Below are 26,541 nucleotides of genomic sequence, written 5' to 3' on the forward strand. Positions count from 1 at the left end.
ATGTGTGGGTTTTAAGCCCAGCTGGAGATGAAAATCCTCGGAGCTGCTTGTTCTTCTCCCTCATTCTGGTGGAGTGGGGAGGAGGGTTGAAGTCAAATTTGTATGTTGAGATAAAAAACAATAATGGAAAGTTATTGTTAGTTTATAATGGAAAATACAGAAAATATTTTTGACATATAGAGTATAATTTGATATATATTTTTATATATTTCAATATATATTTGATATATATTTTTATATATTTTAATATATATTATTTGATATATATTTGATATATATTTTTATATACTTTATATATATAATTTCAATATAGAAAATATTGGTAATTTAATAATGGAAAATAGATATAGATATAGATATAGATGTTGTTATTATTATTATTATTATTATTATTATTATTATTATTATTATTATTGTAACATTTTCTCACCATCCACTGACTGATTCCAGACCCCCGTTCCCAGATCCAGACCAACCCTTCTGGGCTGCTGTTTCCCCCCTCCACACCGGTCCCGCGGGGCCATTTTAGAAATGCACACGTGGAACACAAATCCAGGGCAATTTCCAGCCCCATGGTTGTGGTTTGTGTTCCTCACGCAGTGCAGCAGGTGGGATGGATGGTGGGATGCTCCAGGCTGTGCTCCCCACTGGAATGTGCCCCTCAGAGGGCTCTGGTGGTTTGTCAGCTGAGGAGCTGCTCTGCCTTTGGAGGAATTCTATTTGAGGAGTCATGGGTTCAGAGGGAAAGAGGAGAAATTTAGGTGGGATATCGGGAAGGGATGCCTGGCTGGGAGGGTGGGCAGAGGCTGGGATGGAATTCCCAGAGAAGCTGTGGCTGCTCCTGGATCCCTGGCAGTGCCCAAGGCCTGGCTGGATGGGGTTTGGAGCAGCCTGGGACAGTGGGAGGTGTTGGGGTTGGAATGGGGTGGGATTTAAGGTCCCTTCCACCCCAAACCATTCTGGGATCTCAGGACCTGCGCTAAACAACCCCTGTGGTCAGGAGATATCCCTTCAGCGACAGGGAAATCCCCAAATGGGTTTTCAGGAAGCTGTTGGGAGCTGGGAATGAGGGCAGGGCCTTCAGATCTCAGTGTCCCCACAGGCAGGGCCAGGAAAAGGGTGAGGCAACTCATGGAGAGCAATTTATCCAAGAGTGGAGCAGGAGCAGTCCTGGGGCAGCCTCAGTGCTGGCAGAGGCCCTGAGGGGAAGGAATGTTGATTTTGTGCCCTGAGCAGCAGGAACCTGAGCAGTGCCCTCAGCACATCCCCATCCTGCTCCTCCAACCCTCCCTGCCTCCCTCTGCAGTTTCTCAGCTGACTTAGCTAAAAATACCCCTTTGTCCTGTGCTCTCTGACTTCCTGCAGCTCCTCTGTAGTCAGAAGTGGAGCTCTCTGCCAAAATCAGATACTCAGGGAGCCCTCTTACTGATGAAATCAACTGCTACCACGTGACAGCTGCAAACATCTGGAATCCATCGCCCGGGCTCCGTGTGGGACTTGATCCTGCTCAAATATCAGCCTGGAGCTTGAGTATCTGCAGCTTTCTCAACCCCAGTACAATTCCTGCTGAAAGTGCCTTGCAGATAATCAAAATTTCAGGGGGAAAAAAAAAAAACCAGAAAAAAAATCAATGTTGTCAAAACAGAAGGATTTTTAAAAGCTTTAATGATATTTTTTTAACTTAAGGGAAGTGTTTTGCTCCAAGGGAAGTGTTTTGCTCCAAGGGCCTTTGCTCCAAGGCCCTGAGCACCATCCTGCCTCCACAAAAATTGTGGGGTTGGGTCTGGGATGGAGATAATGTGGAATGCCAAGCCAAAATCCATGGATCTGGGACAAGTGGGACAAAAGCACCCAGGTTGTTCTGGGCTGAAGGGCTGCCAGCCATTCCTGGCACATCCCTTTCCTGGCAGAAATGCCAGCCTGTAATCCAAACATCACTGTCACATTAATTTCTTGTTTTCATTCAGTATTCCTGAGAACAGCACGTGCTCCCACCCCGCATTCCCAACAGGGACTAATCCTAAAAAATCCTTCTATAATTTTATTGTGGGTGCAGGATCCATGCAGGGGGATTGGAAAGGATTCTCTGCTTTCTGGAAAGGGTGGAAACATCTCTCTCACCCTCGTGCCCTCAGTGGGCAGCACATTCCCTGCCACTCCTGCTGCTCTATCCCAGCTCCTAAAGCTCCTCAGATTAGTTCTGTGTGGCCAGAAACAGCAGAACAACACAATTATCAGTGTGAAATCTCTCTATCCAGCTGGTTAAAATAATTATAATTAATTTATATAGAGGTTCAGCTCTGGTGAAATGCAACCACAACCATCCCTTCTCCCTGTGGTCCCAGGGGCATCCTGGATGCCCAGCCCCTGCAGGGGGATCCAGAGCCAAACAGGATTTGGAGCCAGCTCTTGCTCTTCCCTGCCTTTGGAATTTCACTGGATTTGCAGGCAATCTCCCCCAGCTGCCTGTGCACAGCTGAACCCTGCACACGGAATATTGGGCAGGAAAACGCGGGAAGAGCCAAGCGCCTCACCAGGGAGAGCTGGGAAAAGAGAGCAGGGAAACACCTGCGCTCCCAGCCCCATCCCAACTCATATCTGAACATTTCCACAGAGCTGGGACCATCTCAGCACAGAGATTTGGAAGAACTCCTTGCTGGTTTAATCTTCCCAAATTCCCCGAGCAGGTTGGATGTGCACAAAGGCCCAGCTCCGCCCCCTCCCCTGGCACAGCACTGAGCTCCTCCTCTGGAGATGGTTTTATTAATTAAACTATGAGGTTTTATTAATTAAACTATGAGGTTTTATTAATTAAACTCGCAGGTTTCAGTAATTAAACTCTGAGGTTTTATAAATGTGGAGTCCTGGGCCCCTTCAGCTGGCAGGGGAAAACTCAGGAGGAGACGGAATTCCCAGGAGGTTTCCAAAGGCAACTCCAAAATTGTAACTATTAATTCCTAAAAATCTCAGGTTTTAGCCACTGAAAACTATATGGGAATCCAGGCTGTTTTTTTCCCAAGATGGCAAATATCTGATGGCTGCAGGCTCTGCTGGAAAAACAAACATTCCTGAATCAATCCTACAACTCCAGGGCTTTTCCCTTCCCCGCACTCCCTGGGCAATTCTTGTCCCTGGAGCTCTAATTCTCATAAATGCTAAAAAGCCCCAAATTATTGCCACAAGGTCCAGTCAATCTGTGCCTGCTGTCCCAGGAGGAGCTTCACCTAAAATAAAACCCTGCAGCACCTCATGCACATCCCGAAATCTTTAGCCCCAAATGCAGCAATCCCAAAAATTCATATTCCTACAGCGTGGCAGGATTAGTAATTTTTGTGCAGTGGTTTGTTTCATTTTCTTTTTTGTCACATTACACAATTTGTCACCAAAGGGAACTGCTCTGCTCCTTATCTTGTTCACAGGAGGAACACCCTGAGGGAAATCCACACTCCCAGTAGCCAAAACCTTGGGATTCACTCCGGTTTCTGGCCCCAAAAGCTGTTTTGTGGTTGGCACATCCCTTCCCATGGAGTTTGACACTCTCAGGATTTAAAACTCAGCTGGAATGAGGGCATTGTGGATGGAATTGGATGGCATTGAGGCTTCTGGAGAATGGGAACTGGGAGCTCATCCACATCCAAGGGGTTTCATCCCAGAGGAAATGGGGGAAAACGCAGTCCAGCCCTGAGCTGGACTCCCAGGGACCTGCTTAGGATTTAATCCCTGTTAGAGGGATGTCATTCCAAGAGCTGGGAGAGCACAGTCAAGCCCTAAATTGGACATCCAGAGGCCTAAATAGAATTTAATTCACATTCAAGGATTTCATCCCAGAAGGAACTGGGAAAAGCACAGTCAAGACCTGGATTGGACTCCCAGGAACATAATGAGGGTTTAGTCCCTATTAAAGGGATATCATTCCAAAAGGAACTGGGAAGAATGTAATCAACTCTGGGTTGGATTCCCAGGGACCAAACGACAAACCCAATCGCCATTCCAGGTGCATCATCCCATAAAGAACTGGGAAGAGCCTGGTAAGCCCTGGGCTGGATTTCCAGAAACCTAAATAGGATTTAATCCCTATTAAAGGGATATCATCCCATAAAGAACTGGGAAGACTCTGGCCAGCCTTGCATTGGATTTCCAGGGACCAAACGACAAACCCAATCCCCATTCCAGGTGCATCATCCCATAAAGAACTGGGAAGAGCCTGGTCTATCTTGGATTGGACTCCCAGCCATCCACACCCTCCAGAGGTGCAAGGCAGGTGGGCAGAGGACACTTTGCCTTTCCAAAGCTGTCCCCATTTCCCACAAATCCCAGGTTTTGTTCCCAGCCTGCTGCAGGGAGGTTCTTTGGTTGCTCAGCAACTGCTTCAGTGCTGATCAGAGCTTGGGGTGGTGGCTGCAATTCCTGCTGGACAAGGAAGAGGATCTGGAGAAAGATATGGAAATGGTAGGGCAGGTGCTGCTCCCTGAGAGCTGGGAAATCCAGTTTGTCTGGGTTCATAAAAATCAGCTGGAATTTTGGGTGGGAAAGTGTCCTTTTGGGTGGAAAGTGTTATTTTGGGTGGAAAGTGTCATTTTTCACTGCTCCAGTTATCTGGGAAGGGAGGGAATCCATGGCATGGAACAATCCATGGCAGGGCTCTGCCAAACACTCCTGAGGCAGCCATGGATTGTCCCATGCCATGGATTCCCTTCAGGAATTCAGGAATTCAGCCTTATTTTCACAGATTCACAGGAGCCCAGAATTTGGGCTGGAAGGACCTTAAAGCCCGTCCAGTTTCACCTCTGGCACCTTCCACTGTCCCAGGGTGCTCCAAGGCCCAATGTCCAACCTGGCCTTGGACACTTCCAGGGATCCAGGAATTCTCTGGGAATCCCATCCCAGCCCCTGCCCACCATCCCGGCCAGGAATTCCTTCCCAAAATCCCATTTAATCAATGTTCCTTCAGTGTGAGGCCATTCCCTCATGCTGGATAAACCAAAGGCCTCTGTTGTTGGTTCTCCTTCCCCTTTCCAGCCTTCCTCCTGGAATCCACACCTCCTCCTCCTCCTCCTCCTCCCTGCATTTTCCCTCTCTCCAAGTGGCAATTAGGTTGATCAGGGCAGCGCTTTGCAGCTTACAGATTGTTCTGCTCAATTATTAAACAGGGATTTGCATCCCGTCCCAGCAGGTTCCCTTTGAAGCCGGGGCTGAGCTGGGAATTCCCTCCTGCGGCCGATCCCAATCCAAGCTCCCGCTGCTCCCAGCTCTGGGAACACCCCTGGATTTCCCCACTTTTTTCCCCTGCACCTGGATTTTCCCACTTTTTCAGCTTCCCAACCCAATCCTGGCCGTTTCCTGGCTCCCACTCCTTGGTTTTCCACAGAAATCCAGCACAGCCACCGTTGCTGGTGGACGTGCAAAAAGAAAATCATGGAAGTGCTCCCAAAACCGTGTGGGTTTTCCTCAAAAATCCCTTTTTTTTTTTTTTTGGAGGTTGTATTTCAAAGCACATTTGGAATAGGGCAAAAATATTCCTTGGGTCTCCTGGAGATTTGGATTTCCCAGGAATTGACGCTGTCCAACCCAATTGGTGTCCTCCAGTCTCATCCCATATTTTATGGGAATATGCTGAACTTCCCCAGTGGATCTGACATTTAAAATCCCAGAAATTCCTCATACAGACATTGTAATTTATGCAAATACACACCTATATACATATATTTATATATTTAATTTATATTTAACACCCATTTTCCAGCACATTTTCTGGTTATTATTCTTTATATGCTAATTTTGATGGGAGTATTTTAATTTTCCTTGCATTAATAATTTCTAGTGTTGGAATATCCTTTTTTTTCTCCCATTAGGGAATCTTTACGCTGAGTTTATTTTCAGGAGCCTCTTTCCAGGACACTTAGCAGTAAATACGGTGCAGGTCAACATGGTAGAGAAAAAGGGGAGGAAAAAGGAAAAAAAGGGAGAAAAGGGGGAAAAAAGGAGACAGGGGAAAGAGGGTAGGAAAAGAGGAAGAAACAGGAAAAATGGGGAGAAATGGGAAAAAATATGGCACAAAAAAGTGGGGAAAAGGGGAAGAAAAAAGGAAAAAGGAGAAAGGGGGGAAAAGAGGTATACAGAGGGAAAAGGGGAAAGGGGGGAAGGTGGGAAAGGGGAGGAAAGGAAGAAAAGAAGGGGGAAAGGAGGGGAAAAGGAGAGAAAAGGGAGTAAAATGGGAGGAAAAATGGAGAAATAAAGGAGAAAAAAAGGGGAGGAAAGGGAGGAAAGCGAGGAGAAAAGGGAGGAAAAAAGGAGGAAAAAAGGAAAAAAAGGGAGGAAAAAGGGAGAAATAAAGGAGGAAAAAAGAGGAGTAAAGGGAGAAAAAAAGAGGAGAAAAGGGAGGGAAAAGGGGGAAAAGGTGGGAAAAGGGGGGAATAAAATGAAGGATACAGGGAGGAATAAAGAGAAAGAAGAGGGGAAAAGAGGGAGAGAGAAGGGAAAAAAAGAGAAAAAAAGGGAGGAATAAAGTGGGGGAAAGGGGAAAAAATACTTCCTGAGGAAATGAGAAGGTTCTGCATCCTGTCCTGATGGAAAATCCTCTCAGGAATTATTCCCAGGCTCTCTTGTCCCTGCCCCTCCACAATTTCCCTCCCCAGCAATTCCCAGGCCAGCAAATCCCAGCAAATCCTGGAGCCCCAACTTCCAAGATTTTTATTCCCTATTTATTAATTTATTAATTCCATATTCATTTCCACCCCGACAGGCCCACAATGAACAGCTAGGCTTGAAATTTGGGCTGAATTTGATTTTGTTTAAAGAATCTGGAACCCACCCCGGCTCCTGCTGCCCCTCTGGAAGAGCAGGAATTCCTTCCCCCCATCCAGGGCTGCTCCCAAAAATCCTCCAAGGGAATTTTCTGCTGCTTTCACCTCCCCCAGCTGGTTCAGGGGTCAGGGCCCAATAAATGAGATTTCTGCTCGATTCTTTAATCGCTGTTAATCCCATTACAGTGATCCCAGCCTCCATCTGCCCCTCCATGGATCTCACTTCCACTTTTCCATCCATCGCTTCCTTTCCATCTCCCAGGATTTCTCCAAGCACATTTCTGTTCTATTTTCCCTTTGCTAAATCTGGAATTCTCAACATTTTTATTTTTACACAAAGCTGCGCCTCAAATCCTCCAAATTTCTGAATTTCTCATTTCAGGGCCAACAAAACTTTACAGAAAATGCTATTTTTTTTCTTTTCAAGTTCCCTTCCTACATATCCTAAATTTCTGCTACATTTCCAAAAGCTGCCTTTTCCTGGATGCTTTTAATAACTTTTATTTTAATCTCCAACCCAACAGAGCCTGGATACAGAAATTTTCCACTCCTTCAAGACCTTTTCTCTCCATACATTCCACTCATATCATGTTTTGGCCACTCTTTTGATCATAAACATAAATATAAAAATATAAAAGTATTTTAAATATTTAAAATAAAAAATTAAAAATATTAAAATTTTAAAATATAAATATGATAAATATATCATTTATAAATATGTGTAAATATATAAATATAAAATTATTAAATATATAAAATATATAACTATGTAGAATATATAACTCTATTTTTATATAACTATATAAAAATGTATTTTATATAATATAAAATTGTATATATTTATATATTTTATAGAATATATAAAATATATTATATATAAAATATAATATATTTTATATATTATATATACTTTATAGAATTTATAAAATGTAAATAGTATATAAAGTATGTATAATATATTTTACATATTTTATATATAAAATGTATAAATATATAAATATATAAAATATATAAAATGTATAAAATATATAAATATACTTATTGGAAGTTTCTATTCATGCTTTTTGATTTTTAATTTTTAGTTGTTTGGGAACTTCTCCTTAACAAAAAATAATTGCTTTCCCCAAAAAAATTTTAAAAATAGGAGCAGAATTGAGCTGTGGCGACTTTTTTGGTTTCACCACTGGTGATCAACCAATCGTGGGATTTTCTCCACTGCAGGAAAAAGAGATTTTTAAAAGGTGAAGAGGAAAAAACATCATTTAAAGCAGTGAGCAGAACAAACCTGGCAAGTTGTGAATCCCCAGCTCTGTCATTTTTGTGTCAAGTCGTGCAAATCCCAGCATTATCCACCTGACAGGATGCATGCCTGGGGTTCTATTTTTAGAATGAGAAATAATCTTAATGATCAGTTTGTCACCACCGAGGCGGGAGTGTGCATGGGACACGGCTCCTGAACTCTGTCTGCTGGGGAAAAACCAGGAAAAACAACCAGAATTCCCATTTTCCTTCCAAGAGAAAGTCAAGGCTATAACAGCTCTGAATCAACATTTCTTATCTCAAACTTTGCATACAAACACAAACGATATAAACCTTCTACCAAACTTTAAACATTCTCCATTTCTTAAACTCTTCCACTACACTCAGCTAAATATGGGGAATAATTCCCTTTCTCGTGCTTTCCTTTTCCTATTTTTCTTGTTTCAATGCTTATTTTTATCAAGATTTTAAATATATCTGTGTCTTTCCTGTCTCCTTGCATGAGGGTTTTGTGAGGGAATAAAATTCCTCCTGGGATTGTTTGGGATTTGTGCAGGTTTCACCCCATGGAGGGCAGCACTTTTCCTTTTCCCACCTTTCATGAGGAGTTGGAACACCAGGAATGAACTTCCCATGGGCAGGATTGGCACCAAAGCCAGGATTTGGGGAGAAAATCCCTTATTTTCACATCCCTGCCATTCCACCTTTCCTTAAAAATCCCTTTCCATCCCCTCAGAAATGGGATGGAAACCTGGATGGGGTCTCAGGATGGTGCTGCCAAGGCCATTCCAGAGCCCAATTTCCCATCCTTTAGGAGCTGGAACAATCCCAGACGGGAATTTGAGCACCCAGGGGCTGCCCTTGAGTGCAAAACAACATAAACAAAATTTTTAAAAAATTTAAAATGAACAAAATCAAGCACCAAGGTCGTAAAAAAGAGGGTGAAGTTCTGGGCTGGTGCTGGCTGTCCCCAGCATGGTTTGGAGGATCAGGTTCATCTAAATAGGAGAAAAATCCTTTTAAAACCCCCAAAAGTTGTTTCTATCATCATTTTAATGAGGATTATTCGATGCCTTTTATTTTTTTTAATGGGATCCTGCAGAGGGAACTGCTGAGGAGCTGCTGAGGTTGCTGAATTCCTGGGAAATTTGGGGAAATTGGGGTCCAGAGCTGCTCCAGCACCCCCAATTTGCCCCAAGGCAATCCAAACACTTCCCCAGAGCTAAAACCACCCAAAAAAAAAAAATAGAAATAAAATTCCCCATCGCTCCTTGAAAGGGTGAGACAAATATTTTTTGGTGATGAAGCGTCTTGGATCACCTCAGAAATGGAATTTGGGGTTCAAGCGCAACAGGGGGGTTTTCCAGGAACATCAGCATCCCAAAAATCCACCCGGGTGCCAAAGAAAATGGAATATTCAAAAGTCAGCGCTGATTAGGCCGGGTCTAGCAAAGTGTTTAAGCTTAAACTCGGGGTTAAGCGCTGGTTTTGTCAGCGTGAATGGCTCAGCCCCTCCTGTTCCCATGGAAATGTCGATTTTCTGTCACCCCAAACCCACCCCGAGGACTTTTCAATGCCTGAAGGAGAAGCAGGAGCTGCAGGCGCTGAAATTCGGGGTTTTCATCCACCTGAGCAGGTGTGAGGGATTCCAGGTCTTTTAATTTGGGAATCCCAGGCATTTTAATTTGGGAATTCCAGGCGTTTTAATTCGGGAATTCCAGGCAATTTAATTTGGGAATTCCAGGCATTTAAATTCGGGAATTTCAGGCAATTTAATTTGGGAATTCCAGGCATTTTAATTCGGGAATTCCAGGCATTTAAATTCGGGAATTCCAGGCATTTTAATTTGGGAATCCCAGGTCTTTTAATTTGGGAATTCCAGGTCTTTTAATTTAGGAATTCCAGGCAATTTAAAGGGGAATTTCCCCTCAAAATACATTTTCCTTCAAAATACAGATTTGGGAGTGCTCCATGCACCCATCCAGGATCATCCCGGGGATTTCAGGAAAAAATTAAAGATTTTTTCGAATTTAATGGATTTTTTTTTTTTGGTTCAGCTTTCCTCACTCCAACCCCACAAATTCAGCCCTGCAGATCAGAATTAAATCCACCCCATGATGAAGAACTCGGGGCATCATTTCCAGCAGCAGGGATGTGACAGAAACACCACAAAAAAAAGCCCTCCCAGCAGAAATTGAGGCTTCACCTCTCCCTGCACTACCTGCACACAAAGAAATTACCCTGAAATGTAAAAGCACATTAGGAAAAAAAATCCCATTTCTAGGAGGGAAAAAAAAAACCCCACCAAAACCAAGAAAAAAAAACCCCACCAAGCCTTGACAGCTGTGTTGAAATTACCTCTGGTAATTTGAACTGAGTGGAAGCTTTTAGACTCGATTGCACCGAAAAAATGTAAAGTATGTCACTTATTGAGCTTTTATGCCTGACATCCAGCCAGCCTTCCCAGCAATGCCGAGATCAGGAGGATAAGTGTGCTGGGAGCTGGGGGAGATGGAGCATCACCCTGGGAATGCGCTGGGATTGCCGATCCTGGGGGGAATTCACCAGAAAAGGGGAGTCAGAAAGCAGCTCCCTGCTCCCTGAGCCTCCTGCTCCTCCTTTTGTGGGGAAAGGAATCCACAAACCCCAGAGGTTTGTGTCCAAAAGGAGACAGAGGAGCCCTGGAACTTGGTTTGAACAAAGGGAGAGGCCATGGGACATTTCCACTGAGATGTCTCCAATTTTTGGAGGACACAGCCTCAATTTTATCCCAATTTCCCTCTCTCTTTCCCCGTTTCTGAGGTAATTGAGAGGTTCAGACTGCCCAGAACACCTGATACCAGAGATTCCCCTCTAATGTACAACCCTCCCTTTCCATTTTTAGTTCTTATGGAATTTAGGGGTTTTCCCCCATTGTTTCTTTCATCTCTCAATGTCTAATTTCGTTTATCAGCAAACCTAAGGTTTATTTGTAAAGGCAAATTTTTGGAGGACACAGCCTCCCTTATATCCTAATTTCCTTCTCTTTCCCCATTTCTGAGGTAATTGAGAGGTTCAGACTTCCCAGAACACCTCATAACAAAGATTCCCCTCTAATGCATAACTCTCCCTTTTCATTTTCAGTTCTTACGGAATTTAGGGCTTTTTCTTCCCCATTGTTTCTTTCATCTCTCAATATCCAATTTCATTTACCAGCCAACCTACAGTTTATTTGTAAAAGCAAATAACCTTTTTTCCCTTCATCAATCAGTGGAATCCTCCCCATTGTTTCTTTTCTCTCCCAGTGCTGGTTTTACCCACCAGCAGCCCCAGAGCTGGTTTGGAAAGACAAATCCCCCATTGCTCTCACTTTTGTCAGGAAAATGAATCCACAAACACCAGAGGTTTGTGTCCAAAAATGAGACTGAGGAGCCCTGGAAATTTATTCCAACAAAGGGAGAGGCCATGGGGCATTTCCACTGGGATCTCTCCAATTTTTGGAGCAAGCAGCTTCCTTTTTATCCCAATTTCCCTGCTGTGTTTCCCTCTCTCTTTCCCCATTTCTGAGGTTCTTGAGATACCAAAGATGCTTGATACCAATGATTCCCCTCTAATGTACAACCCTCTCTTTTCATTTTTAATTAATGGGGTTTTCCCCCATTGTTTCTTTCATCTTCCAATATACAATTTCATTCATCAGCCAACCTAGAGTTTATTTGTAAAAGCAAATCTCTTTTTCCCTTCATCAATCAGTGCAATCCTCCCCATTGTTTCTTTTCTCTCCCAGTGCTGGTTTTACCCACCAGTCTTTTGGAAAGACAAATGCACCATTCCTCTCACTTCAATAACAATATTTCCTTTAATAACAATAATTATTTGAGTGATGGGAGATGAGGGCTCCCAGCCTCAGCTCCTCTGTCAGTCTGAGCTTTGTTTAGCCCGTCCCAAAGGTTCAGAAAGGTCCCAAAGGTTAAAAGGTGCCAGGTGTGTTAAGCCAAGCTCTTTCCCAGCCCAGGAATTTTAGTGGGAGATGTCCAGGAGAGCCTCAGAACTGCAATTGGGACACAGAGCTCAGCCCAGGCTGTTAAAACCCACCAAAAATGGAAATATGAATGATAATCTTATATAATGATATAAATATTATTGATCATTATATTATTTAGATATAATTTCTATAATTATAATTTTATATATATAATCTTTATTTATTTATTTATTTATTTATTTATTTATAGATAATATTATTATTCTCCACCCAAATTTTACCCTATTCCTCTGGAGCTATTTCCCATAGTAACATGCAATTTGAGCGCCTGAAAGAAACAGGATTTATATAAATATTTATATAAATAATTTCTAGAAATCCATCATTTAAATAAATGTTAATAAATATTATATTATTTATAATCATTGTTATTATTAACAATGGTATAGTAATTATTGTAGTTTTCGGATATAACTATTATATTTCTTAGATAATAATTAGTACAAATAATTATCATTATTTGTTATTATAATAATAAATATTAGTAATAATGGAATAGTAATAGTAATAATAGAATAGTAATAGTAATAGTAATAGTATTAATAATAATTAATACTATTATTATAATATATATTATATATATTATAATCTATATAAATATATATATTATAATAATAGTAATAATAGTAATAATAGTAATAGTAATAGTAATAGTAATAATAATAATAATAATAATAATAATAATAATTTTAAGCATTTTCTCAGTCCCTGCTGCCAGGCAATGCAGTGCATGGAATGTGGGGCACCTTGGCACACAGGCAGGAAAGGCACTGCCAGCCCCCCTCAGCATCCCCAAAATTCAGAGTTAAAGACAAAACCTCACCTATTCCAAAGGGGGATCAATTATCCCTCGGGAGAGCTGCCTATCCTCACCAAAAACAGAATTATTTCAGGAAAATGACTTCAGAAATTCTGCAAAGTAAGGCAGGGCCAGGCTGGATGGGGCTTGGGGCACCCTGGGACCGTGGGATGTGGCAGGAGTTGGAATAAAATGAGCTTTAAGGTCCCTCCCCACCCACATTTCTCCTGATTTTAATTCAAATTTAATCCCTGAGGATCCCTCATTTGATTAGGTATTCAATCTGTGATTCCCACGGCAGCGCTGCAAGTCTGGGAGCTCTTCAAGGTTACTCACATTAAAAATCCGAGAACTTGGCACCAAAAAAAAAAAAAAAAAAAAAAAAAAAATTAACAAATAATAATAATTTTAAAAAAACAGCTTGAAATCTCACAAGCCCCAAATTGGCAAGACTTCAAATAGCTCTGAGGCTGCTGACATTGCACACAGGGGTGCAGAGCAGGCTGGGCTTGGGGACGTGGGGACAATTTGGGGACAATTTGGGGACAATTTGGGGACAGCTCTGCCAGCAGCTGAATAAATGCAGCTACTCTGCTGTGACTTCAGGAGGGTTAAAATGAGATTATTTTGTGGGTTTTCCTCATCTTTCCATCTTCAGCTTCCAATCCTCAGCTGATTTAGCCTGGTTTGGTCTCCACGTGTGCGGGAAATCCTGCAGCAGGCACAAACCAGCATTTCCAGCCCTGGTTTTGTGTGGATTTGGGAGCTCGGGTTAAACCAAATCTGAGTAAAATTCTGCTTTTTTTTCCATCCAGATGAGCCCCCTGCCCTGCAGGAATTCCTGTAAATCCCAGAATTTCCTCCACGTTGTTTTTCCCCTATGGAAATCCCATTCCAGGCCTGTCAATACCAGGAATTAACCTGGAAAATCCTTCCTGCTCTCTTTTGGGCTGGCACAGCAGGTGCTGGAGTCTCTGAGTTTGTTATTCAGAAAGTTTGGGGGATTCTGAGAGAATGGAGATGTTGGAGATGTTCATCCAACGGATGAAAAAGGGAAAAGCCTCTCAGGGAGGGTTTAGTGTGGGAATTCAAAATTTCCCCTTGCTCAGGACTGCTGGCATCCACACAAGAGCTTTCTGCTGAGAAAGAAAAGCACCCAGGTGATGGTGAAGGTGAAATTTTATGCACACAAGCTCCCAGTGCAGGCACAATTATCTGTAACATTAAAGAGAGCAGCAGCTTTTGTTGTTAGACCAGGAAAATCGTGTCACAATCCACATCAAAGTGGAAATGAAGATTTTTAGATTTTTAGATTTTTAGATTTTTTATTTTTTAACTTTTTTATTTTTTAATTTTTTCATTCTTTAATTTTTGTTTCAGGGTGTCCAAAGTGACAGTGTTGGTGCCCCTGAGTGCAGCCTGGAGGAGAAGGGAAGAAGGGAAGGGTTAAATTGCTCGGTGCAGTGGAGCCGGAGGTGTCTCCCCTCCAAAATCCATTTTTGGAGAGATGGGAGGGGATTAGGAGCGATCGGGAGCCCAGGTAAGCCGGGATCAGAGCAGTGGGACATAAAGGGACATCCCACACAAAGAGAGGAGGGGTTTGGGGTGGAAAGGACCCCAAAGACCCCCTCAGTCCGTGCTCCCAGCTCACCTGGCTCCAGGGATGGATAACGGGGTTTATTTGGCACGGGATGGTTACAGCACGGTTTAATTACTCTGTGTTTAACGAGGGGTTAATCACAGCTCCTGCTCCTCTCACACACCCACGGTGTCAGGTGAAATTCGGGTTTGTAGCGCCTCGAAAAGAGGGGCTGGGAGAGGAGCCTGGGCAGGGAAAGGGGGGAAGGAGCGGCCGCAAACAGCTCCAGGGAAAGGTGGGCTGAGATCGGGATGGAGCAGGACCCGATCCCAAAATCTCCAGGGAAAGGTGAGCTGAGATTGGGATGGAGCAGGACCCGATCCCAAAATCTCCAGGGAAAGGTGAGCTGAGATTGGGATGGAGCAGGACCCGATCCCAAAATCTCCAGGGAAAGGTGAGCTGAGATCGGGATGGAGCAGGACCTGGTCCCAACATCTCCTGGGAAAGGTGAGCTGAGATTGGGATGGAGCAGGACCCGATCCCAAAATCTCCAGGGAAAGGTGAGCTGAGATTGGGATGGAGCAGGACCCGATCCCAAAAATCTCCTCCCAGGAAAGGTGGGCTGAGATCGGGATGGAGCAGGACCCGATCCCAAAATCTCCAAGGAAAGGTGAGCTGAGATCGGGATGGAGCAGGACCTGGTCCCAACATCTCCTGGGAAAGGTGAGCTGAGCCAGGACCTGATCCCAACATCACCAGGGAAAAGTGGGCTGAGATCGGGATGGAGCAGGACCCAATCCCAGCATCTCCTCCAGGGAAAGGTGAGCGGAAATCAGCTTCCCAAAACTCTGGGATGGTGCAGGACCTGGTCCCAACATCTCCTGCAGGAAAAAGTGAGCTGAGCTCGGCTTCCAGCACCTCCAGGAGGGAGCAGGACCCGATCCCAACATCTCCAGGGAGAGGTGAGCTGAAATCGGGATGGAGCAGGACCTGGTCCCAAAATCAGCTCCAGGGAGAGGTGAGCTGAAATCGGGATGGAGCAGGACCTGGTCCCAACATCTCCTCCAGGGCAAGGTGATCTGAGCCGGGCTCCCCTTAGGATGCCCCAGGCTGGAGCAGGACCCGCTCCCGGCTCTTCTCCTCCCGCAGCGGGGCAGGACACGGTGCAGACCTTGGAATTGCGGCTCCAAAGCATCCTGCTCCAAAGAATTCCCGCTCCAAAGCATCCTGCTCCAAAGAATTCCCACTCCAGAGCATCCTGCTCCAAAGAATTCCTGCTCCAAAGCATCCTGCTCCAAAGCATCCTGCTCCAAAGAATTCCTGCTCCAAAGCATCCTGCTCCAAAGCATCCTGCTCCAAAGAATTCCTGCTCCAAAGCATCCTGCTCCAAAGAATTCCCGCTCCAGAGCATCTGGCTCCAAAGAATTCCGGCTCCAAAGCATCCTGCTCCAAAGCATCCTGCTCCAAAGAATTCCCACTCCAAAGCATCCTGCTCCAAAGAATTCCTGCTCCAAAGCATCCTGCTCCAAAGAATTCCCGCTCCAGAGCATCTGGCTCCAAAGAATTCCCGCTCCAGAGCATCCTGCTCCAAAGAATTCCCGCTCCAGAGCATCCTGCTCCAAAGAATTCCGGCTCCAAAGCATCCTGCTCCAAAGAATTCCCGCTCCAAAGCATCCTGCTCCAAAGAATTCCTGCTCCAAAGCATCCTGCTCCAAAGAATTCCGGCTCCAAAGCATCCTGCTCCAAAGAATTCCCGCTCCAAAGCATCCTGCTCCAAAGAATTCCGGCTCCAAAGCATCTGGCTCCAAAGAATTCCGGCTCCAAAGCATCCTGCTCCAAAGAATTCCCTCTCCAAAGCATCTGGCTCCCTCTTGTGTCGCCGAGCTGGCAGGAGCAGGAGGATGGGACGAGCTCGGGCTGGTGGCACCTGCTCCTGTCCCGTCTGATCCAGCGGCGGCTGAGAGCCCGGAGTGACCCCAAAAGGAACAACTCGGGGATCACCCGGAGGGAACGGGGAATGGGGAGAGCAGCTCCAGCACACACAGCCTGCTCCATCAGCGCTGAGCTGCGGAAATCCCAGCCTGGAGAAATCCCACCTCTCCTGCCCCATCCCACTGGGATGCCATTTGTACATCCCACCCCGGCATTCCTTCTCCAGGGGTTCAGGAGAATGAAACTATTCCAGCTGTGCAAACACAACAGAACTTTGTTTTTCCAATATTTTATCCTGGTTTTTTTTCCCCTTTTGGTATCGTGGGTGGCAGGTGCTTGTTGGATTAAGCCCTTTCCTGACCCAGAGATGGGTAACTGAGAGGGATTTTAAAAACTTTTATTACATTCTCAGTCTCATGAGAAGGGTGAGACAATACAGATGTTATAATTCACACCACCACAATCAGAAGCCAAATATTTCCTAATTACAGCACATTATAAATGTTTCTTGGCCTATCCGCTTTTGCCACACCGTGAGAGAATTCTCTAGAAATTCACTTCCCCCAGGTGCTGATCCCCACTGCTCCCATGGCAAAGGCAGGAGCAGAAAGGACAGGGAAAATGCACCTGGAAACTGCATTTAATGCAACACCCAGCACTGGTGTTTTCCCTTAAAGGTTCCTTTCTGGAGATTTCTTCAAAGGTCACTAATGGGTGTCCGGAGACAAAGGAAAGCTGGGCTAGGGAAGTAGAAAAAGGGATTTGTTTTCCAGCAGATGTTCTACAACTCCTACAACTCAGGGGAAAATTAAGTACAAGCAGACCAGGTGCTGTCAGCCCTGAATTGTGCAGTCTTACTCGATTTTTCTGGTTTGCTTTAAATCACAATTAAAATTAATGCTTGTTTTTCGTCCCCTTGGCCGGGGTGCCTGGTTATCTTCAGAAATCAGGGAAGACTCCCATTCTCCAATTTAGGTGAAGGTGGTAAAGTGCACCCAGGGGATTTCTCTAATTTAAAAGAGAGGGGTGGGAAAGGACTTTTCACTGCTAACTGCAGCACACGAAGCCCAAAGGAGTTATTTGGAATGAAACTGGATGGAAGCCATGGATCCTGGGACACCGACCACCCTGGATGTGAGGGGGAAGCCACCTCGGAAGGGTTGAGCATTAAGAAAGCTTTTCCAAGCTTTTCCCAGTTTTTCCCAGCCTTTCCAAGCCTTTCCCAGCTTTTCCAAGCCTTTCCCAGCATTTCCAGCCCCCCTGGGCAGGGTCCCAGCTGCTTTTCTCCCACACAAGACGTGCACCAGAACAGGAACCAGGGTTTGTTCCTGGAGCCAAGGGAGATCCCTGCTGAATCCTTCTCCTCTCCCCAGCCCTGGATGGCTGCAGGGACTCACCAGCCGCCCTCAGCTGGTGAATATTCCCATTTCCATCTGGGCTGGATGCTTCCCAGTGTCCAGCGTGGCCCGAGGAAGGTGTGGGTGTGAAAGTTGCCTCAGATAATGAGATAATTGTTATTAACTCTGTTTACTTTTCTTACATGTTGTTCTGGGGGTTATTTTTAAATAAAACACATGGTTCTCAAAAGCAGAATATTCCTCTGGGATTGCAATTTTTCAGGAGATGTGAGAGATCTTTTGCAGCTGGAGCAAACCCACAAAGTTTGAGCGCAGCTCAAAGGTGGCAGGGGCAGCTTTGGGGACAAGAAATCTGCAGAAAGAGCTTTTTATTCCTCATGGAAATCCCTCCTCCCTGCAGGAATGGCTCCATCCATCCATCCTTGCTGCAGCACAATGGGATGCACAGGTGCCATGGGAATAGGGAGGCTTTGTGCTCCCTCCCTGCAGGAGCAGCCCTTTGTGTCAGGGATGCTGAGGGATTCCAGTCAATCATTCCTGCTGCATCGCCTCCCCCAGCACAGCCACGAGATTGATTTGGCCTCCAAATTGGCCAAGATTTTCCTGCTGAGGGATGTCCCTCAAATCCTCGTTGTTTAAATGCATTTTAAGCCGGTTTTAGGGTGTTTTTAAGGTGTTTTCCCCACTGACTGTAGCCAGGTGCTGCCAGGAACTGAGCTCACACTCTGCTGCTTTTAAAGTAATTTTTAAATTTATTTTCCAGCGGGAGTTGTGCCTCAAATCAAAATTAGGCTTTGTATTTTTACAACTCTTATTTCTTCCTTTCTGGGGAAGGGCACAAATATTTTGTTGAGGTCTCCTGAGCAAGATTTTTATTCAAATTAATGTGCAAACCTGAGAGTCCTGAGTCAACCAAGAGCTCCAGGAATAACAGCTGCTTCCCAGGATATTATCCAACACACACAAATATTTTTCAAGTGGAATTTCATAGAGACAGCAGAGCCTTGCTTGCCATAAAAATAACTGTGAGAAAGAGAGTTGGCAAATCCCTGAGCAGCCCTAACACAGGGTTTGTTTGGTTGGATTTGCTGGAATATTCACGGCGGTGACCGGCTGGACGGGTTTTAGCTGCATATCCATTGTTTTCTGGACTGGGAACTGTGGAATGGTGAGGGAAGCAATGTGTGTTCCACTGGTGATGCTGTCCTGGCTGCGCTTCACAAACCAGCAGCCCTGGATCCGTCCCAGGGCCAAAGGTGGGGCATTCCCAAGCTGGAAAAGCAGCCCTGGAGCACAGTTCCCCACATGCCTCTCTCCAAAGCACTCCACAAACAAAACAGCCCAGGCAGAAAAGCCCTTTTTGTCTCCAGCAGCACATCCTGGGAATGAGAGCAGCAGATGGAGAGCCCTGGGAACAATGGGATAAAGCTGAGGGGGTGCCAAGGACGTGGGGGCACAGGGAATGGGAAGAGGAGCTGAGGCAGGACTCAAAGGGAACATTTAATTCAGCTGTGATTTCAAGGCTCCGAGGTGGTGCCTGCAGGTCCTGGGGGAAGGAGGAGCTGTTTGGCACAAAAGCAGAGCTGAAGGACACCTGGAGTGCTGCTGCCAGCTGTGCTGGTGCCCAAAGGGACCCAAAAACCACCAAAAACCACCAAAAACCACCAAAAACCACCTCAGGCAGCAGCCACCAGCCAGGGCTCACACACACCACAGCCACTGGTCTGAGCAAAAAATAGGAAATAGCAGAGCTCTGAATCAGGAAAAAATAAATAAAAAATGAGGCTGTTCAGAAAAAACAGATAAGCTCAATGTGGACACTGGAAAACAGCACTAATTTCATTAAAGGATTATCCTGCATTGAGGATTTTCTCTTGGACACGGTTGAAAAACTTCCCATCTCTGCTTGAGCTCTGGGGGAGTTTTCCAGAGTTTCCCATCCCTGAGCCCCCTGGAGAACCTGCAGAGCACAGGGGAACTTGGAAAGGATGAAGAATTATTATTATTATTATTATTATTATTATTATTATTATCATCATCATTATTATCATCATTATTATTATCATTATTATTACTATTACTATTATTACTAGTATTTTTACTATTATTACTATTGTTGTTGTTGTTAATTTGTTAATGTTGTTATTGTTATTGTTAAATACATTTAAATATTGCTCCCCTCTCCCAATTCAGCAAAGCACTTAAGCTCATCAGCTTGCTGCTTTGACACCCATTTTTAATACAATTTTAATTCATTTTAGTACACTTTTAATACATTTTTAGTACACAAAGGTGCTTTAACACCTCTCACTGGCTCCACTGAAATAGAGAATCAGCCATGACAAGAAAATGCCTCGAGCATTTCTGGGGCTTCAGGCTTGAGCTTCCAACCAAAAATCTGGGATTTGGTTAAAATAACACAGACACAATGTTTAGGACAACACTTTTCTTTAATGGCATAAACCCCTAACTGCACATCAGACAGAAAAGCTGCTCTGGATGTTTTGAGAAATTATTCTAAGCACACAGATATCACAAAATAAAAGCTATTTTCTAAATTGGTTTATAAAACCCTCCATTTGTGCCCTTGTAATGGATACAGAAACAGATTTGCATAAACAGAATCTGATTCCAAAGTCTGAATGCCCCCACATTTTCCCATCCAATCTCTGGACACACTTTCATGTCTAAGTAATGAGCTGTCAAGAGATGCTGCAGAAGCCTTTACAGCTGGAAAAAAACCTCATTATTGCTCCTATGAAAACAAACTGGCCTGTTTCCTGCAGGGAAGAATCAGCAAGGCTTTCTCAACCTGCCCATTCCATGTGCATTTTGCTCTGCCAGGGGTCCCTCTGCAGCTCAAGGGCCAGAAAAGGTCCCCATTCCTGGCTGCTGTGCTCACCTCCTCACAGAACCTCACACACAACTCCCCTGCAGTGTTTCCTACATGCTTGGCACACCCAGCTTAAAAAAAAGTAATAAAAATCTCTTTTTTCATGATGTACTCCTTGACAGCAAGCTGGGGTGAGAATGCTCTGAGGTACCAAAAGGAAATGTGGTCCCCAAGTTCATGCAAGATGCGAAAATCACTGATTTATTGTCCTGACCTTAATTTGGTGTTTGGGGGAGCCAGGCTTGGTCACTCTCCAGCCTGTGAGTGGGACAAAGTGACATCCCAGCGCCACAGGCAGAGTCTGGGTGAGAAACCCAAACCCCAGGAGCCCTCGCCCCTACCTGGAGAGCCTCTTCACCTCCTCTGTGAACTCAAAAACGTCTGCAGAGGTGCCCACAACGTCCAGGTGGGTGTCATAAGGGATGATCAGCACTCTGGGGTAGCGTGCTTTCAGCCTCTCACAGAGCTGCCTGAGCCTCTGCTTCCCAGCCCTGCTGGGCTCCTTGAAGCAGATCCTCTCCTTCCGTAAAATCTTCTGCAGCTCCACCGAGTAATTTTCTATCATTTTCTTGGCTTTTATTCCCTGTGCATCAGCAGCACTCTCAATGCACACCGTGGTGATGTCACCATCAGTGACACCAGAAATGACAGCATCATTCCTCTGCAGAGCCTTGGCGTGAAAGTGCTTCATGTAGTGATAGATATCCGTGTCCAGAACCAGCACTTGTTTCTCCCTCTGCGCATTCTGGGTGGGATTCCTCACCTCTGCAGCATCTCTGTGCTCCTGCAGCTTCCTCCTCGGTCTCTGGTGGGGCTTTCTCTCTCTTTTGTCCTCCTCTGGGAGGGATTTTGCCTTCAGCAGGAGGAAATCTCTCAGCACTCGGAGTGCTGGGAAGGGCCCTTGCACAGCAATGCGCCCGTCACGCTGCAAAGGCCCAAAATTCAAAGCTGGGCTCTGCTGCTTCATCTCTTCCACCAAATCTTCTAAAACCAAGTGGTCTCTGAAAACAGCCATGCTGAGGGTGGAGGTGACCCGGAGGAAGGCCTGGAATTGTCAATGGGAGAAGTTAAGGAGTGGCTAATGAAGCATGAAGCACAATTAGATGAATTAGGTGTGGGAAATGGAAAGACAGAAACTTCAACAGACACAGGAGGGTTTATCTGCAGCCTTGGAAGAATGTAAAAATAAAGCACACAGACATTAAACAGAAAAATCTTAAACTTATGTTTCTATGGTTGTAAGTAAGGAGAAGGAGTGAGGAACATCTCAAGTAATTTAGTTAAGTAAGAAACTATTGATAAGATGGTGAAGGGTTTATAAGGTAGAAATGGACTTGTATAGAGTAAGCTGAGAGTTGAGAAGTTGTAATAGAAGCATCTATTGTGTACATGTGAGAGTAACCCACTGGATAAAAGTATATTCATTGCAGCAGGAGTAAGTAAAGGTGAAAGGTTAGAAAAGCAAAATAAACTTTTGAAACTGTCCATTGGGTTATAAAGTGATATACTGCCCTGTAACAAAGAACTTGTGACCATATTTTATGGCCGATTGTTGGCCATAAATCCCACAGCCTCTGAGACTGATGTTTACCTGAGCCATAAATTGTTTTCAGCCCGACTGGGGTGCCATCCGTGCAATGAAAGCAGTGACAATGACACAGGGAGGAGCTCACCTGGTGGCAGTAGCGGGTCACTGTCAGGGGGAAGGGCCCGGGCAGCCTCTGGTCCTGCAGGAGATGCTGATCCTTCTTCAGAACACGCTCCACAACTGAAAACAAACCCAGATCCAAGTTCTAACACTGTTTTGCATTTCAAACTCTAACAGCCCCCGGGTTCTATAAAACCCCAGTTTCAAACCGTTCTGGGGCCCACTCTCCAGGGCACAGCTGTACTTCAATATTAAACACACCCATTTAATACCTCCTGCATCCTCGAAGGTCACGTAGGCAACTCCGGCTCTCCGTGTGGGATACGTGACCTGCTCCACGTCCCCGCCGTTGTTCCGGGACCTCTGGAAGTGGATGGTGAGGATGTCAGCCAGGAGCTCATCCTCCAGGAGGCCAGCTGGGACACCAGCGATGACAACTGTCCTCGTGCCTCTGGCAGCCTGGGCAGGGAGGGCAAAGTCAGGAGGGACCCCCAGACTCCCACCCTGGAGAGGCTCCCGCTCCCCCAGCTATTTTATGGGGTTTTTTGAATTGATACACACTGTTCACACCCATATTTCAAGTTTGGAAACTTGCATTTTCAAGCAGCAATACATGAAAGTAGCCATGAAGAACGCATAATCTCTGAAAAAATATATAAAATATATAATAATATATATAAATAGTATATAATATAAAATATAATATATAAAATATAATACATAAAATATATATAAATATATAATATATATAATATATATAATATATAAAATATAAATATTATACATTATATAATTATTATATAATTAATATATATTATAATATACAATATATAAAATAATATATATAATATATAATTTCTATATATAATTCCTTGCTTTATATATATAATATATAGAAGATATAATACAGAATAATATATTATATACATTATTATCATTAATATATATTCTATAATATCATTAGTATATAAAAAACATTATATATAATAATTTATAGATATGAATTGTATACATATTAAAATATATTACATATTATATTTTATAATATATAATATATAACATAGAATATATAATATATGATATATAATATATTATATTTTATATAATATTATATATTTTATTATACTATATTTTATTATAATGTATTATTTTATATATAACTATATCTTATATATAATAACATATACTAAAATATTACAATAATTATTATTATATTATATATTATTATATATTATATTATATTATGTATAAATTATATAAATATATATAATATATATTATATACTATATATTATATATTATAAAATATATTATATAAATAAATATTGTTGCTTCCATGTAACGAGACAAGTTCATTTTCAAAACAGCTAAAATTCAGGCTTTAGGTGTGAATGGTATGAATTACAGTCTCTTTTTCTTCTTTGCTTTGTTTTGGTTTTTTTCAGTTTCTCAGTTGTTTTAGGAGCCTTTGCAATGTGCATTTAGGGGTTAATTAATCCTGCCCAATCAGATCTCAGTGCCTGCCACGCTGCCTCAGGCACCTGCATTAAAAAATGGTTTTAAATGCCATTTAAACCCTCTTCTCAAAACAGCAAAAATGAACATTAAATTTAAGTTTCTCAGCTGGAACATCCCACTGGTAACGTGGTTTCCTCTGATTCTGATATTTAACATCAAAATAAAAAATTGTAACTGCATGTGATGTTCAGCAGGGATTGATTCCCTGCAGAGTGGAAGGGGCAGATTCCTTGTTAAATTCGGGATCTCAGCCTTTTAAACCCTCTCAGCATCTTCTTAAAGCAGGAACAATGAGCCCTAAATTTCAGTTTCCCACCTGGGAGGTGAGAAACTGAACCTGGTAAGGTGGTTTCCTGTGATTCTGATATTCGATATCACTGCACATTGTGGAGCACTGACTACATTTATCACTTCACTGACTTTTCGGAAAAAAGCAGACAAATTTGTGGGAACGAGCTGTCAGTAACTGCACTTGAGGCCAGTCACTACATCTGAATTCTTTAAACTCCTCTTAAGATTTAAACTTCTTTTAAGATTTAAACTTCTCTTAAGTTGTTTTTTTCCTGGGCTGCCTAGGACAGGATCGCAGCTCCAGCAGGTGCTGCTGAGGGAGCGATGCCTGCCCACAATCCTGGACACCACCACGGCTCTGGGGGCAAACCCAGCGAGAGGCTCCATGGAATTCCGAGCGCCAGGAGCTTTTAATTAATGACAGCAGCCAATTAAGCAGGCGGTGAGGCCCGTGCGAGAGGCGGCACGGAGGGAATGCAGACGGGGATTTTCTCACGCCTGGCACAGCCGGAGCTCGGCTCGGCTGCCAGACAGCCCTCACACCTTCCCAGCTGGTGTTTGGGAGCAACACTCGGGCCTGCTAGTGGGGTTAGGGGAAAAAAAGCAACCCAAGAACACACGGATTGTGCTGAATCACTCCCCAGACGCGTCTGTGCCGAGCAGCTGCTCCCAGGCAGGGATGGGCGCTGCGGGAGGGGCCGCGAATGGGCCGCGAATGGGGAAGGAATGGGCCGGGAATGGGCCGGGATGGAGGGATGGAGCAGCAGCTCTGCTGACAACGGGTCCTGCTGGCGCTCCATGGCAAATCCCAGCCTGATTTGGGTTGGGAGGGACCTTAAAGCTCATCCCAATCCAGCCCTGCCATGGGCAAAGACACCTTCCACTGTCCCAAGCTGCTCTAAGCCCCCATGTCCAGCCTGGCCTTCGGCACTGCCAGGGATCCGGAGGCAGCCACAGCTGCTCTGGGAATCCCAGCCCAGCCAGGAATTCCCAACTCCCAACGTCCCATCCATCCCTGCCCTCTGGCACTGGGAGCCATTCCCTGGCTCCTGTCCCTCCATCCCTTGTCCCCAGCCCGTCCCCAGCTCCTTTTCCAGCGCTTTCCCCTCAGCCCCTCCCGGCCCTGCCCCTCGCGGTGCGCGGCCCCCGCTCCCCCCCGGCCCCGGCACTTGCCATGGCCGCTCCAACGGGACGGGATCGCAACGGGACGAGGATCCCACCGGGACAGGATCCCACCGGGACGAGGATCCCACCGGGACTGGGATCCCACGGGGACGGGATCTCGGCGGGAAGGGCGCGGAACGAGCGGGCCCGGCGGGAAACGAAAGCGAAAGCGGCGGGGAAGCGGCGGGGCCGCCCCTGAGGCCGCCCCCAGCCCGGCGGGGACCGCGCGGCCCGGCCCGCCCTGCCCGGCTGGAACTGCGGGGGGAACGGGAACCGGGGTATGGGCAGGGACACACAGGGACAGGGGCAGGCAGGGACAGGGGCAGGCAGGGACAGGGACATGCGGAGACTTGGACACATACACGGACAAGAACGCACGTGGAGAGGAACAAGCGAGAAGGGCGTGCATAGGGAGGGACAGGGACACACAGGGAGAGGGACACACACAGGGAGAGGGACAGGCAGGGACAGGGACGTGAACATATACATGGACAAGAACACACATGGAGAGGAACAAGGGAGAAGGGCGTGCATGGAGAGGGACAGGGACACACAGAGGGACATATACAGGGACAGGGACACACAGAGAGAGGGACATGCATGGAGAGGGACAGGGACACACGTGGAGAGGGGCAAACATGGAGAAGGACAGGTATGGAGAGGGACACGCATGGAGAGATACACATGGAGAGGGACACACAGGGACATATACATGGACAAGGATGCCCATGGAGAAGGACACAAGGGAGAAGGACACACAGGGACACAAATGGAGAAGGACAGGCGTGGACAGGGACAGACACACAGGGACACACGTGGAGCAGGACAGGAGTGGAGAGGGACATGCATGGACAGGGACATGCACGGACAGCGAACATTTCCAGGGATGTAGGGCAGCCCCAGCTGCTCTGGGCACCCTGTGCCAGGCCCTGCCCACCCTCCCAGGCAGGAATTCCTTCCCCCTGTCCCACATGGCCAGGGACACCCCCCTGGCACCCCAAAGGCTGCACTTGCGCAGCTCCCCTGGCTCCAAAGAGCCCCGGGTTTGGCTAGACAGCAATGTTGGGGTGAACACTGCAGCTGGGAAATGTCCCTGTGTGTAATCTGGGAATAAAAACCACCCAGCCCCGAGAGAAAGGCACACCAGCAGGGAGGAAAAAAGGATATTGACATTTATAGACACATCACTGACACTTTATTCTTATTTTTCATCATTAAAACCAGTCTCCAGCCTTTAAAGCACCATTGCTGCTTTAAAATTTAACAGGGTAAT

The 26,541-nt window shown here is 45.1% G+C and overlaps 1 protein-coding gene across 1 annotated transcript; it reads right to left on the reverse strand.

The window, feature by feature from the left end:
* Positions 1-20,246: 20,246 nt before the first annotated feature.
* RBM43 (RNA binding motif protein 43) lies at positions 20,247-26,113 on the reverse strand. Its single transcript, XM_054278408.1, has 5 exons — positions 26,084-26,113; positions 25,341-25,523; positions 22,569-22,755; positions 22,322-22,416; positions 20,247-21,693 (listed from the first exon to the last, which is right to left on the reverse strand). The coding sequence occupies exons 1-5, from the start codon at positions 26,111-26,113 to the stop codon at positions 20,986-20,988; spliced, it is 1,203 nt and encodes a 400-aa protein (XP_054134383.1). The 3' UTR covers positions 20,247-20,985.
* Positions 26,114-26,541: the final 428 nt, after the last annotated feature.

Source organism: Melozone crissalis, unplaced genomic scaffold, assembly GCF_028551555.1.
Source record: "Melozone crissalis strain CALT ecotype California unplaced genomic scaffold, PUWL_Pcris_2 ptg000023l_1, whole genome shotgun sequence".
NCBI lineage: Eukaryota > Metazoa > Chordata > Aves > Passeriformes > Passerellidae > Melozone > Melozone crissalis.